Source organism: Electrophorus electricus, chromosome 9 (assembly GCF_013358815.1).
Source record: "Electrophorus electricus isolate fEleEle1 chromosome 9, fEleEle1.pri, whole genome shotgun sequence".
In the NCBI taxonomy this organism is placed as follows: domain Eukaryota; kingdom Metazoa; phylum Chordata; class Actinopteri; order Gymnotiformes; family Gymnotidae; genus Electrophorus; species Electrophorus electricus.
Window position 1 is genome coordinate 15,817,258 of NC_049543.1, and position 15,976 is coordinate 15,833,233.

A 15,976-nucleotide genomic window follows, 5' to 3' on the forward strand; every position below is an offset into this window, starting at 1 on the left:
TTGTTGTTGTTGTTGTGAAGATTGACATCAAAAACATCAAGCTGGAATATTTTTGTGCAACAGAACGCTGACCCTGTTAAAGGGAATAAAAAAAAAAAAAAAAAGGGCCAGTCATCAGCTGATTGATTTTCTCTTCCTCTCTGCTACATGATGGTCCCTGTGAGTAGTGGAGACAATTCCCCTCTAGAACTTAAGCCCGTAACCGCAGGTCCGACACCATGTCAGGACGGGGGGGGTGGGGGGCTTGGCTTTGGGCTTACTGCATTATAAGTCTAGTGGGAAAAACACAGCTTTGTCCTCACGGGACGATCCTCAGAAAGGGCTCAGGCGGTGACCGTTTTGGTGTTGCACACCCCTGCCAGGCAGCTGCTCACGTCTAGCCGGGAAGTGTCTGACGCAGGCACAGCTCTCCAGAGACCGCAGCCTGGCTGTATTCATGACCGACCGCTGCGAATGCGATTGGGCACCTGGCAGCCCCCGTTCGGTAGAACTCAATCCGTCCGTATGACTTTCAAATCCACATTTGTCTACCTTCCACGCCACAAATGGACTGTACGCTGTGTCTTCCCTCTACCTCTACTCTCCCCCTACGCTAACAGGCTTTGCAAGTGCATTAGGAGTTTTAAGTTACGAGTGTAAACGCTTGTTTTTCTCTCTTCTTTGTTTACTTTTGAGATGAAATATACCATCATTGTTGTCATTATTATTATTGTCACATCGAAGCGCAATATTGTTTCTTAAGGCATCAGCACAGACAAAGCTATGCAATAAAATAATAAACCCGTAGAAAAAAAAGGACTTTTACTATGTACATTGAATCTGATCAAGTGCTACTCCTCTAGTGGTCCTCAGGACAAGGAAGGGGAGGGTATAACGTGAGTGTGTGTTTTATAATGTGTGCATCAAGCCCTGTTGCAGAAATGATAGCGGATTGGGGGGCCGGGCAGATCTTCGTCCCCATCTGCTTCCGGGGCAAAAGACACGGTGAGGTCAACGTACTTCCTGTTCGCCGAAGGCTTTACTAACTTCTGCATGCTGGAGGGAGAGAGATGAAAAGAGAGGGGGAGAGAAAAAAATAGGGAAACTGTGCAAAATGCCTCTGGTTTCAGACATAGTGGTAGCTGTGCAGTAATCAGTGGCTTAATGGCTGCGTCTTACGTCAGTTTGAGTCTCTTGCTGTGTCCGGGCATGACGGGGACATACAGCATCTTCACCCCATGGACCACCATAGTTGGCTCGATACCGTACTTCTCCTGACCAAAAACATATGCATGCACAGTCATCGTCAGTTGCCAGAAGCAAAACGGAGGTCAGAGAGAAGCAGGCTGACGTCTCGCTGGCGCGGAAGATGACAAAGCCACGGTGCTGCCAGCACATTCTTGGCGGCATCTCCGTGGAAGCTTACCCTGACTGCACTGAGGAAGTCGGACAGGGTGAAGTCTTCGTGGCCCACGATAGACCAGCGCTCCCAGATGGAGAACGAGATGTCATCTCTGACAGAAGAGTGAGAGCACACATGAACATAGGAAAAGCAACTCAGGCAGGCGTGCAGTAGTCCGGGATACGGAGAGGGAGTGTGTGCGCACGGACGTGTGCGCTACCTGATCCGTGTTCTCTTGACCTGCGCTGTCTCGGTCAGCACCACCACAGGGAGGGCCAGGTTGAAGAAGCAGTTCTTGAACGATTCGAAGCCGTAGGCACCCGCCACTTTGATCAGCTCCAACGCCACCTGTAGACAGCACAGCAGCAACTGATCAGTCCCATTAAACAGAGAAGAATTTACTCACACCATCGGCTTGTCTAACATTAGACTAGACAAGCTAAACATTTGGCCATATTTCTACTTTAAATAACTTTTTCAATTTTCATATATAAAATCATTCTGAAGCATTTTGTGTGTACAGCTGACGAAGGACATCTTGTTTCTCTGAAAACCTTTTGTAGAATACTACAATTTTTACTACTGCTTCATCATTACAAGAGACACATATGTGAAGAAGATTCCAGGGTGTAACTGCAGTGGACTGTAGTTAAAAGTAGGCATAATTGCATTAAAATACACAAGGTTTCTAAGAGAAACAGGACATTTACGACAGAGATCAGCTGTGCATCTTGTTCTCTCACACACTCACCAGGCCAGCGACAGCGGCAGTTGCCGTGGCAATAGCAGGGATGATTTTGCCAGCAATGCGCTTGGCCTGCAGGCGGTCGGCGGGGGCGATGGCGTACATGCGGGCGCGCAACGTGGCCGCCGCCTCCACAAAGTCCATGTGGCCGTTGGAGTCGTTGTCCTTCTCGAAGACCAGCGGGGACATGCGCAGACACTCTGCACAGGCAGGGGACACACATAGGGGGACACACATAGTAGACACACATAGGGGGCCTGAGATGAGGCCCGTTTTAGCACAGCACAGGCCTGTGCGTGTGCGCGCACGCGCATGTACCTTGTGTGACGAAGCCAGTGGTAATGGCCTCCTCTAGCTGTGATATAGCTTCTCTCTCTTCTGCACTGCTCACTGTCAGCTTCATCTGATCAGGCTTCTTAACAGTCTCATCTGTCTCTATACGCTAAAAGACACACAATCAAATTACAGTCTGCTGCAATTAATGTAAATAGACATTGAAATCACTCAATGAGCCAATTGGTTGATTAACAAAAGGATGTGATGCATGATTGGCACAATCCTGGTGAGAAGCACCATGACTGACTACCTTCTCAGCTGGTTTGTACTCTGGAATCGTCACATCAGTTAAAACGCCTGACACAGACTCAAAACTGAGACTCTATCGTAGAAACAACAAAACACAGACATACACTTATAAAAACCAACCACACAGAACAAAGAACATTATCAAAAAACATTCAATGAATATCCATTTAGTCTATATTTGTTGTTAATTTGTTTACTTGCTTTTGGGAACTATACCTTTTCTGTATACGGTACATTGTAAATTCCTGCAAACAGCCGAGCTGTGCTAACCAAGAAACCAAAGTGTCTAATGGAGAGAAGACAGACAGAATAATATCACAATAAATTACACCCACCCTCTTTTCACATAGCAACAGCACTGTAGTTATATGACACTTCAGGTTTCCCGTAAGAAATATAGTCTACATAACCCTGTGTGTGTATACTGGGCCAAGCCTGGACTGAATCCCAGTCAGGAACACCAGCCCACAGTGTAAACACACTTGCCAGTTTCGCGTATCCGCCGGAGGCGTTAAAACCACCAGCGTTTGCGCTGTGGAGGCCAGGTGCACCGAATGAGTCGAGTGGTCTCTCTGCTCCAGCGCACTTACTCGACCTGGTTAATTAGCTGATGAATTCAACCAGGTGTGTTGGATCAGGGACATCACAGAACTGTGATGTCACAGGCTGCAGCACTCTGGAACCAGAGCTGTCCTTGGTGCACATGGCAGGCTTCACGGACCTCAAGTGTGAAATTCAGAGTATCGCTAGCACCCACTACTACATGCTAGTTTTTCCCTGCCCTTTCAAAAGCAAACAGTCTGGTTTTGCCATATTGGTGTCTGTTGGCTTTGGACTGAACTGTTTGTCTGTGTGTGTGTGTGTGTGTGTGTCCATAAGCTTTAGAGTAGCTTGTATTTAAAAGTGGCTTTCACTCACAGTGGGTCTTTGATGTCAAACTCTATAGGGTTTGGGGGCCGTTTAGGGGACTGCCAGAACAGAGCTGAAAATAAATAGCCATCAACAAATCACTCACTCTGTTAAGTTATGAGAATTGTAATAATTTTGAATTTAATTCATTCTATAAAAATACTGCACCAGTTGGTGTGTGTGTGTGTGTGTCTGTGAGAGCAGGAGATGTGATACTTACTGCCATCTTTAAGTCGAGTATCCAGTGGAAAGGAGTGCAGCAGTTGCAGTGCCTGACGACCCAGAACACATTAAATGCTACATTAAAATCTATGTAAAGTTCTAAACGTTGTGATTAACAAACTACGTTAACAGTTCTGTGCATAGTACTGTTTAATCTTTTGATGACCTTAACTCAATTTAGAAATCTGAACAATTTTAGACTTTAGAACATAAATAGTATACACTAACGGTAACTCTGCTGGTTAATCTAACACCTTATATTCATAGTGTCATATAACCGCTACCACCCGTCATATTTGTGATATATCTGTAATATAATGAAATATCTTAAATGTGAAACCGTGCTGGAAAAGGTCCTATGATGGAAGTGTATTAATCTACATTCATCAGGTTGTTCTGTCAGACCACCGTCGCCTGGGGTGATGTAGACATTCCAGTGATGTCGGTGCAGCTGAAAGGGTAGTTGAGACTACCATCTTAGCTGCCCTTATAAACTGGGCATGAATATTCATGCTTGAACTCATTTGTAACCAAATTACCCCACAAAATATACATAAATATTCAGAACCGAATTTATTTTACAACCAAATATCTGAGGTGGCCCAATAAAATGTGCGTAGAAAAAAAAGAAGTAAATTGTAAACACGCTATCGCTACAACCCCGTAATGGCGGTTCTGTAAACAAGCGCGACAGCCATGCTCTTAATATTCGCTAATATTCTACTTCTCAGACACATCAGCTAGAGCTGTAAGTACAGATGTCCAGTTTGGGGGCATTTTGCTTGTTTTTGGCTGTTTGCTTGTTCTATAGTTATAGTTTATGTCACTGATGCCCACATGTCAACAGTAAACCTGTTATTTTTGGGCAGCTGATGTCACGGCCCGGTAATGTCCACATGTATATATAACCATTGTGTTGTCTTGATAAGAGTTTGGATAGTCACTATGGCATTTACACTGTAACTGCACATTACAAATCACCTGATTTGAAAATAGCCAATAAAACATTGACTAAAACTCAGTCGGCTGAACTCACAGTACAACAGACGTGCAAGTGAAGACCTGCAACTTACAAATCGACTGCAAGATGTCTGGCAGCCTGTTAGGTTCTGCTCTAGAGCAGGTCCATCTGACAAAGTGATGACATGGGCAGCGTGGCGGGCAGCTTTACCTTCCTCTTGAAGTACTTGTCAAATTTGAGGCGGGCGAGGGCAAGGCAGTGCTCCCAGCGCGCGGGACGACGGCTCAGGAGCTTGATGACCTGGAACGCTCCATCCATGCTCTCCCCGGCCTTCATCCTCTACACACACACACACACACACGCACGCACGCAAAATCCACGCACATGACAAAACCTGACGTTAAAAAGCTACAAATAGATACAATCATGTCCCCTCCCACCCACGATGTCTGACACTGTCCCCACCCCACCCCACCCACGCAGGACATCCTGATACCGTCTCCGCCCTCCACTCATCCCTGTGCTTCAACACCATCCTAATGCCATTCCCACGTTACTTGGCACCGTCAACACTCCATCTCCGTGTGCACCTACAGTGTTCAATACGGGCCAAATAAGTCCACTTTATTCCTCAATTAGCCAGATCTGGCCTCGAACGAGAAACATAGTAGAATTTGCTCATTATTTCAGCAAATGACATAGTTCTTTAATATCAGCACTATTTCAAAACTGCAACTTTTTTTTTTTTACTGAACTCATACAGCTGCAGATCTTCATTGTCATTCCTATGCAGCCCTGTATTCGTCACTCTGACGAGCTAAAGGAAGCCGTGAGGCCACACGCCTGCCAGACACCTGGCCGCCTGCTGTGCACCAGACAATGACCGCCCTGCTGAACTCGTATGCTGAACTCTCGTAAACCTGGACGAACCCGCCCACCCTCGCCGAGCACTTTCCTGCCCTCATGAACTCCCGTGCACTCTAACGCACTCGCATACACTCAAATGACCTGCAAGAATCCCTCATGAACTCCCGTGCACTCTAACACACTCAAATGACCTGCAAGAATCCCTCATGAACTCCCGTGCACTCTAACGCACTCGCATACACTCAAATGACCTGCAAGAATCCCTCATGAACCCATGTGCAAAGGATGACAACTTCATGGTGGCACACACACACACACACTTACACACACTTACACACACACTTACACACACACACACACACACACACTTACGTGTAACACGTCTTCAGTTGACAGGTGGCTCTGCCAGAAAGTGTTATACATGGAGGGCTTGTGAGAGAAGGCACTTTCAAACTGCATACAGAAGGGGAGCGAACAGGATTTGTTGTCAGAGCGCCATCAGTGAAATACATTCTGTCGTGTGCAGCACGCTTGATCTTGGATTATGCGCATGTAAATAGGTACGTAAATTGAATGTAAATAGTGGTTTTGAAATCTGTTTTTGTTGTTAAATCAACAAATTTTGGTTCTTTTGGTGTGTATGTGAAAGGGAAGGATGGGCTTAATGTGCAGCTGTCATTTAAACCTGACAATACGCGGATCAATGAGATTTAAGGGATACAACAGGTTATTTAGTCCCACAGGGATACACAGTGACATTTAAATCTCCTTGTCAGTATTTACAGAGGTTCAAAGCCAGAAAAGCAAAGAAAACTGGTGATGCACTACTAATAGAATTAGGAGGCACCTCTTTCTGTCTGTATAATGACACAGAGAGAGAGAGAGAGAGAGAGAGAGAGAGAGAGAGAGAGAGAGAGAGAGAGAGAGACAGAGAGAGAGAGAGAGAGAGAGAGAGAGAGAGAGAGAGAGAGAGAGAGAGAGAGAGAGAGAGAGAGAGAGAGAGAGTAAGGGAGAAAGAGAGAGAGAGAGAGAGAGAGAGAGAGAGTAAGGGAGAGAGAGAGAGAGAGAGAGAGAGAGAGTAAGGGAGAAAGAGAGAGAGAGAGAGAGAGAGAGAGAGTAAGGGAGAGAGAGAGAGAGAGAGAGAGAGAGAGAAAGGGAGAAAGAGAGAGAGAGAGAGAGAGAGAGAGAGAGTAAGGGAGAGAGAGAGAGAGATAGAGAGAGAGAGAGAGTAAGGGAGAGAGAGAGAGAGAGAGAGAGAGTAAGGGAGAAAGAGAGAGAGAGAGAGAGAGAGTAAGGGAGAAAGAGAGAGAGAGAGAGAGAGAGAGAGAGAGAGAGAGAGAGAGAGAGAGAGAGAGTGTGTGTGTGTGTGTGTGTGTGTGTGTGTGTGTGTGAGTGAGTGAGTGAGTGAGTGAGTGAGTGAGTGAGTGTGTTGACCTTGTCCCTGGCCCACTGTATGGTGTGCTCAATCACAGCAGGGAAAGACTTAAGAGTGCAGAACGGAATCTCCTCCTCTGGGGGATCTCTCTACAACAAAGAACAAGCATATGGAGTTAAAACACACACAGGTGCATTCTGTTCACAGGCTCTGGGCACGCACACACAAGGGCTCAAGGAACATACACTCTCACATGCACCAAAGCACAGGCGCACTCACGTGGCTGTTGTAGGACTCTGTGAGGTTTGGAACGATGATCTCCGTATGGCCTTTTGTTCCCATGGTACCCGAGTCCAGCAGAGCTTTCTGATTGGACACGCAACGACTGTGAAGACACAAAGCAGACAATAGGGGACCAATAAAGATTTTTGGAAAAGTTTGCAATACATTTTCTTCCATATACTGAATAAATAAATCTCTCCATTCTTGTGCAACAAGCATAAAGCCAAAAATTCCGCACTGCTTTCCTGCAGTGTAAATACCTTAATTTGTTTTTAATATAAATAAACTTCATGGTTACAATCAGATATCATGCAAGAGGAAAAAAAACAAACAAAAAACAACAACACACACAAAGATTTGTCCTTAAACTGCTAAATAAGACTTCATGTAGTCACCAGTTCTCTCACGCTTAGAATGTCCAGATTTGAAGAAAATGTACAAGTGGTGCAAACGTGACGCACCAGACACGTATGGCTGTTACCCAAAGTAAAAAAAACAAACAAAAAAAAACCCCAAGAAAACACAGACAAAGACTGCTTCAGTTTTAGCTATGCATTTTGGTAGTGTGAAGAAATTGGCACTGTATAAACGCAACTTTATTAAACTTCAGATTAAACTTCATTAATATGATGAATGTAGTACTAGTAGTCGTGAACTTCCTTCTGCGACTTTCTCTTTGCTATCTAAATCAGAGCGACAGCCACTCATGCCTTCTGACTTCTTTAAAACATCACAATCCTTTAACCTCCCTTCACAGTTGGTGATGGTCTGATACTGAAGTACGTCCTCTGCCCAGGACAACGTCTCAGTTGTTATAGATCTTAAACGGAGCGGGCGAGTCCGCCAACATGCGTTTCCTAGTCCTCAGTCTTGGCATCTTTTTCCACTATCGGTGTGATACATTTTCATTCACTTGCGTCTGATAACCTGAAGGTTGTTCATTTTAACCGCATGTGGCTTTTTTTTTTTTTTTTTTAAATGACGATCATGGACCAATTGGGCGCTTAGCCTTCTATGGCAGGGGTGGGGCGTCAAATACACTAATAAATACACAGTTTTCACAAACTGTTGTGCACAGAGAACTGTTTACGAGAGTCATTTTGGACAAATTGTTGAACTTGCAAACATTTGCTGAATCACAGTGCAGTCATACAAAATCAACTTTTACAACAGGAGTATGCGAGCTTTAAGATAGTAATGCCCAGTGCATTAACTTAAACAATTCTGATTAAATAACAATTTGTCTACTTGAAAAATAAAGTAATTGTATTAACCAATCATCTTAAATAAATGCTATCTGTCAGAGACACCAAACATGTTCAGTACCTTCAATTACTGCATGACTTCACTAAATGTCTCAAGTCATCAAGTGGGATTAATTAAAGCAGCAGGTAGGATTAATTAAAGTAGGATTAATTAAAGCAGCAGGTGAGATTAATAGGTGAAAAAATTGCAACACACCTTTTACTCTATGAAGATTAACATATACACACTTCAGGCTCAAGAGTCAAGGGTCAGGGACCACAACCGCCCCCCCTCCCCACACTCACCTGTCCAGGTATCTCCTGGCCTCCACATTGTCAAGCGCCGTGACAACCACGCTGAGCTGTGAGTAGAAGGTGTCATTGTACGCGTCTTCCGTGGCGGGACACACCTTGTTCAGGTGAGCTTCCAGACGCAGCTCCGGGTTTATGTCCAGCGTGGCAGCCGCTGCCGTAATGCTCTTCGGCTTCTACAAGACCGAGAGAAAGCAGAAGAAGAGAGAGAAAACACTACAGCTACTGTAATTGTAATAATACTAAATACTAACAGCACGAAAACATGAGTGACAATACATAAGGGAACGAATAAATGAATAGATTACCTGTATATGTTGAGGTCTGAAAAGAAACTGGCGATTGAGGTTAGACTTCTCTATAAGATCTGGATCAGTGATGCAAATCTGTGACAAACACAAAAGAAATCCTCATTAACAAGAGGTCAATCGCATACAGCTCAACGGCAGAGCCCAATTGAACCATGACCTTCGAAATTGCTCTCCCTTATTTCAGTGTGACCTCTGACCCTACCTCCCCTGAGCATCTGGCCAATCCCACACCAAGTAGCGCAAAGTTCTTTAGCATCTCGCAGCCAATGGCACCACAGCCCACCTGCAAATGAGATGGCTAGATCACAATCGCTCAACGTTCACACACGCTACATGCTTCGAGAGCTTATCTGCACTCACCATGAAGACTCGTAACTTGTGCAACTCCGAAAGCAAGGACTCGCCGATACACACCCTCAGCGCGTCGTAGCGATCCCCCCTTGAAAGCACACATGCACACAAACACACAGATCAGCAGGTTTGAGAAATGCTCCTCAACATGACATATTACATTGAGACGTGTGTGGACTGGTAAACTGCTTGAACCCACTGTCCTATGGGTTGCCATGTATTGAAATACTCACCTAGAAGCAAACTCCTCTAGAGGAAGTGTCTGGAGTGGCTGTACAACCTCTAAAGCATCGAGATAAAACTACACACAAACACAAAAAGGTTGGAAATATTTAAACCCATCCCCTAAAATCTCGTTTATTAATGACATAAGAATATCGGGACAACTTCTGGGTGGATTTGACCTTTGACCCACCCACTGTTGAAGAGGCATAAACTTTCCGGTAAGAGCCTTCAGCACTTCCTGGCTGGCGATCCCACCCACGGCCGCCGCAAGCGGGGCGAGGCAGCCCCTCGCGCAGCGCGACACACAACGCACCAGTGCCGCGTTCATGCATGCCTGGCCATGCCCCCACACATGCGCGCGCACACACAAACAAACAGGAGAGATAGGCAAGTTGTGAGAAATTGTGTTAAAGTCACCAAGCAGTCTATTGGTGAGACTATTTAACAAAATGTAAAATTAAAAAAACAAAAAAAACAAACACACACACACTTACTTTGCTTTTGAGTGTCTCATTGACCTCCTCCACGAGTTTCAGCAAGTCTTCAGAGTCCTGAACACAGCTGCACATGGCAGCAACCCACAGGTGTGAGACAGGGTAGGGGGCAGATACAGGGTGAGAGAGAGAGTGCGAGAGCATGCAGGACAAAAGCATGTTACCCTGCAATGGGGAGCCTGCTGTGATGCTCCTGGAAGAGGTCCAGAGCCATCATGGTCGTGTGGATCTGCAGTGGTACCTGGTGGGAAATGGAGTTTTATTAATAGACCTGCCTGGTGCTGGAGTTTCATGGATTGCCGTTTATTGAGGGGGGATAATGACCTCAGGCTTGCTGAAGTCTGGGATAAGAAGCTTGGGGTCATGTAGCTGCTGCTCCATCGTCGCCTAAACACACACACACAATTGGAAGAGAGATTTTGAGACCAAGGCTGAAGTGAGCACAGCCTGAACGTGACAACACTGTTTGAGGGGCCTACGTACAAAGTGGAAGGTTCTGGGGACCCTGACTGTGCGCAGGATTCCACCATGGAGATACGACTGGAATGAGGATGTGTCACCTATGGCGAAGCTGTAGGGAGACAGAACTGCACACACACAAGCACGCACACATACACACCCACGCATGCACACACCCATCCACCCACAAACCCCAACATCATGTCCACATTAGAAAACACATGAGGTGAAATAGGAATTTCACTATATGTTAATTGCACAGTTTAGATTAGGAATCTGTGGGTGTACCTTTAATTTGGTGAGTGGTACCGTTGAGCTCCGTCATGCCGTTAACCTCTCGGAAACACACGCTTTGTCCTGTCTGCAGGCCGTGCATGCGGTTGTCTAGGCACATTACCACCCCGGGGTTTTCCTTGATTGGACAAGGGGAAGTTGCCGGAAGCAACAAAAAACCATTTACATCCCACAAAAGGATGTTTAAAAGAAAGTGAACAGGAGGTGTACTGGAACTATAGCAAAAACGACAGCAATGCATCAAAACGAGATACCGATATTCTGAAGAAATCCAGATTAATTACACTTAAGATCACAGCTTGTTAGGTTAAACAGAGCCCTGCTCCTAGAAATATGAGATTGTCAGTGTGTGCTCTGAAAGGTATTTTACTGGCCCACCAATTTTTCTATTATTTATTCTGTAGATGCCTGTAATAGTATAACAGTAAGTGTAAACAATTATTTTATGTAGTTTTGCCAACTTGAATGTCAAAATAACAAATCATTGTCCAAGCCGAAAGGCCAAGATTTTAATGTCAAGGGGAACTCACGTGTGGCATACAGTCCAAATACCACCACAAATTTGGTCCAATACATACAAAAGAGCTCACATTCGACCAAGTTGGGACTAAATCAGACAGTGACAGTCTGATGAGAGACTACATTTACAGCATTTAGCTGACACTTTTATGCAAAAAAAAAGTCTTACAATTCTCACTAAACACAACTTGAGCAACTGAGGGTTAAGGGTCTTGCTCAGAGGCCCAACAGCTGCAACCTGGTGGGGGTGGGACGTGAACTGGCAAACTTCTGATTTCTGAGTACCTTAACCACTGAGCTACCACTGTTGGTTTATATCCAACACACAAAGCCTACGTGAATATTAAGACATGTGTGTGTGCAGTATCAGAGCCACACAGAAAAAATTTTGTGTCTGTTACCTGAGTGATGTTTTGAATGAAAAGCTCCTTAGGCTCCTCCCCTGTTGGGTCCCACACCTCAAAACTCTCGCCGAAGTCGCAGAACACTCGTGAGCACATGCCAAGCACATCGCAGGCAACGAACTGCCGGAACAGTCACACACACACACACACCCTGTCACTAAAGCAGCCTCTGTCATTCAGAATTCGAGTGGCATTCTCAGTTTGAATGCTTGCTGCTATTTTCAAGGGGTATAGTTTGGGGTGGTGAAGCTAACCTAGATCCGGTCTGGGTTTGTGTCTACGTACCTTGATGGGAGGACGCTGAGAGTGGCAGAAATGGTCGATCCGCTTCTGCAGGTTCAGGCTCGTCTCGGTTAGCACCACACACTTTGGACCAAAACCACACACACACATACACACTTCATCAAAACATACTGTGTTCAGTATCTGAAATAATTTGGCAAGGACCAAACAAAAAGGGGTGGAGCTGCAAACAGCATCTGAAAGTCACCCAGGACAAAAGAGGACTTTTATCTTGCATCTGCTATGAACTGAAACCCTACCTGGTACTGAAGCAGGAAGCTGAGGTCAGTGATGTCATCGAGGGCAACGGTCGACGAGTTTACCTGAACATACGGGTTTAACTCAGCCACCCGAGAATGGACAGCCTCTACCCTGCAGGAGAGATGGGGAGGGGGGATTTTACAAGTCTAATAGACGCATCTCAATGTGAGGGCCAGAGAGTTGCAAACATTATTTCACAAAACAACTTGGCCCTCTGAAATCACAACATGTGCACATGTGGTGTAGCTGCTATACGAGCAAAAATGTAAATGTAAAAAATTTATCGGCACTGCACGAATCAGGCCAGATCATAAACTATGACAACTTTGTGTAATGTTTTTCGTATCGCTTCATTTCATTTTCTGTTCATATACCATGCACATGTGAATTGGTTTGCACTGCCTGGTATTATATCACATGTGAAAGCATTGTCGTTCTGCGCTTTGAGTTCATCTGTACTGTGTTACATATCTGACGTCGGATGTCACTGTGCTTGTATATGGTTGCCATGACGAAGTCTACTTGACCATTCTGAATTGAAGATGTTCAAGATATCTTCCAAAAATCAAAAAGGCCTGAAAGCCCAAGGAGAAATTATTTTGTCAGCAAAACAGTTTAAACTAGAATGTGACATTTCAGTGCTGGTTCACTAGAAAGGAGTCTAAACCCTGCCGGAAGAATGGCTCTCTTGGGGGGGCTGGCAATCCCAGACACACACAAAGATCGGTCTCACAGCGTAACAGGAGCTAGGCTAGGGCCTACAGCATGGCAGGGTGTGAAACACTGCTTCACCTTTTCTTCTGTTTCTGAACGTCCTCCTCTCGAATGAAGAAGTTGGTGCCGAGGTCCCAGACATCACACAGTCTGCTATCGTGCAACGTGACCACCTATGTACACACACACATTGCTACCTTTCAGAAAGTGACAGAGTTATTGCACACAATCCAGAACAGACACACCGGCACTGTCTAAATATATATCCCTAATGCCACGTTTTCATTGCAGAGCATTACCCTTAAAGAGGCAGCCTTTAGAAGAATAAGAAAATGCAAGACCTGACAGAAAACCTGTCTTCCTACCTTGACTCCAGCCAGTACGATGTTCTTAGCTGCAAGAGGGCAGACAATTCATTTAATCCAGTGTCAATCTTATCCTGGCTCAAGAGATATGATCTTTCTGATGCAAGCTCTCGTGCATAATCACCCACCTATTTCCACTCCCAGTGTGCCCATTCCACTCAGAAACACAGAGGACTGAGCCATCTGATGCATGGCACTGTCTCCCAGAACATACCTCTGCCGACTGCAACACAGGGCCACGTATCAGCCTACATCCATTCCTTTTCTGGACACACACTTGCATGTGGAAAGACGCAGGTTTATTAATCCGGACGCTGTCGTTCAGATTAAGACCTGGGTTCAAATTACCTGTACAATGAGTCATCTATCTCCATGGAGTCGGCCATGTTGGGTGGGGGAGAGGGGACACCTTGCTTTTCCTCTGGACTCTGCGTTACACATAGGTTATGTTACCGTGACAGGCCGACCAGTGCTCTTAACACACATTAGCTAGCTAACAGTTTAACAAAGTAGCTCGCTAGGAAGGTAACAGCAGCCCATCTGGTCAGTAGTGTGTGTGGCAGAGTCAGCAATCTGTATTAGCTAGGCGGCTATCTTAGCAATGCTAGCTTGCTAAGCAGCAGACTAATATAGCAGGGTAAATTAACATTCCCTATTGGTATAAGGGAGTGATCGTAACATGGTGTAGTGGTAGATGTGACACTTAAGCATGATCAGGTAAATTTGTTATAGAAAAGAACATTAGGCTATAATTGTACCACTGTGTAATATCCGCTCATTTAGCTAGCTAGTTAGTAAATCCAGACTCTCTTAAAGTAAGATATGCTAGCTAGTTTAGCTAAATTAGCTATCTAGCTAACCTAGCTAGCTGACTGGCAGTTTTTGTGTCTTTTCATTAAGATGCCTATCTAAAGCATCGTTTATGACTGATGATCTCTAAATCCTGATTGCTTTATTCCACATACGCAAAACACTTTTGTCTACACTTGGCAAGAGAAGCTACCATCGAGGATCCTCACTATCTTGGCGTATAGTTGATCATGAGAGTCAGACTGCTTACACTATCTGTCCTAGCTAACCGGCTAGCGCTCACATGACTGGGCCTGGCTCTTCAACAGTCTACTGAAGGAAAAATATATCAAACTGACGTGCTCCATTGCGTCGCACACATTTGGTGGCGAGTGAGAATGCTTGCAAGTCATTGTTGGTTTGCTGTCATTAAGAGCGCAATTTATGAGACCAAAATAAATTTAGACTTACCTACTTATCTGTGTATGCGAGGGGCCGAAAGCATTAAACTTATTGTTTACTGCTCGTTCATTTGAAGGTTATAGATACCTACTGCCACCTAACGTACAGGAGCGAATAACGGCGCTGGGTCTTCCCAGATCCCTCCATACAATCTCGCCAGTGGGACCTAAAGTCCTAGGTTATGGGTAAAGTTCACTGCCCTGTTTTCTGCATTTTAACTGTTTCACATGAAGTGTAAAAATTCAAGAAAAGCACTTTAAAGTTATAAATATTTCCTGTTTCACATGAAATCTGAAAGGACTTTAGAGTCCATCTGAATCCCATTTGTAAATAAGACTAGCGTGTTATTGTTTTATATTTATATACTAAGAACAACAAAAATAAAAATAGACAGATGTATTGTGTGTGTGTGTGTGTGTGTGTGCATGTGCATGCATGCATGTGAGTATGGGAGGGACATTTTGTTTGTCAGACCTGTCAAATATTTACTACAGATCTTTAGTAAAAAATAAACTGAGAGAGAGAGAGAGAGAGAGAGAGAGAGAGAGAGAGAGAGAGAGAGAGAGAGACTTTATAATATACTTACAGTTTAAATACATTTGGTTGGTCTTAATCTGTTTTGTATGTCATTCACACACACACACACAGAGACACACACACACACACACACACTCTCTCTCTCTCTCTCACATACACACACACACACACACACACACACACACACACACACACATTCATTCTTTCTTTCATTCATTCATTCATTCATGGACTATGAATTCTAAAGGTCACAGTCCACATAACCACTCCGTCCTGGTCACTTCTGAGATAAAAGATCCATCCAGAATCGGATTCTTCTGATAACACAGTCTATTGATAGGCTTGATTTAATTGTAACTGAAGGTTTCTGGAAAACATACGTAGTGTTTCAACTGACCAATTTATCAAATCAAATAACCTTGCCTTTATTTGAACAGTTTATTATAATTAATTCAATAGTTGCCATAAATTTAGGAATTCTTACGTCTTGTTTACCATCATTCTGTCGGATAACTAAACTTTTGGCATAGTTGCTGTATTTTTTGTCACCAATTCCCCTTCTTGTTTCATATTGGCTGAGACGATCGGGCAACGGTTACCGCCTCCCGTGGGTCTGGTGCAAAAAC

The 15,976-nt window shown here is 44.6% G+C and overlaps 1 protein-coding gene across 2 annotated transcripts; it reads right to left on the reverse strand.

The window, feature by feature from the left end:
* Positions 1-243: 243 nt before the first annotated feature.
* Positions 244-14,894, reverse strand: uba6 (ubiquitin like modifier activating enzyme 6). 2 transcript variants are annotated; one of them, XM_035530218.1, is made up of 33 exons: positions 14,823-14,894; positions 13,911-13,990; positions 13,691-13,785; positions 13,563-13,591; positions 13,276-13,370; positions 12,483-12,594; positions 12,226-12,306; positions 11,938-12,060; positions 11,012-11,135; positions 10,748-10,851; positions 10,589-10,651; positions 10,429-10,505; positions 10,265-10,331; positions 9,961-10,104; positions 9,779-9,846; positions 9,555-9,633; positions 9,397-9,477; positions 9,192-9,269; positions 8,878-9,059; positions 7,325-7,430; positions 7,105-7,194; positions 6,043-6,123; positions 5,014-5,142; positions 3,841-3,892; positions 3,630-3,693; positions 2,928-2,997; positions 2,713-2,784; positions 2,445-2,568; positions 2,133-2,326; positions 1,602-1,729; positions 1,406-1,493; positions 1,159-1,253; positions 244-1,035 (listed from the first exon to the last, which is right to left on the reverse strand). In XM_035530218.1, the coding sequence occupies exons 2-33, from the start codon at positions 13,946-13,948 to the stop codon at positions 903-905; spliced, it is 3,066 nt and encodes a 1,021-aa protein (XP_035386111.1). In that variant the 5' UTR covers positions 13,949-13,990; positions 14,823-14,894; the 3' UTR covers positions 244-902. The 2 variants fall into 2 exon arrangements, with proteins under 2 accessions (XP_035386111.1, XP_026880415.2); XM_027024614.2 differs by lacking the exon at positions 14,823-14,894 and adding an exon at positions 14,566-14,574.
* Positions 14,895-15,976: the final 1,082 nt, after the last annotated feature.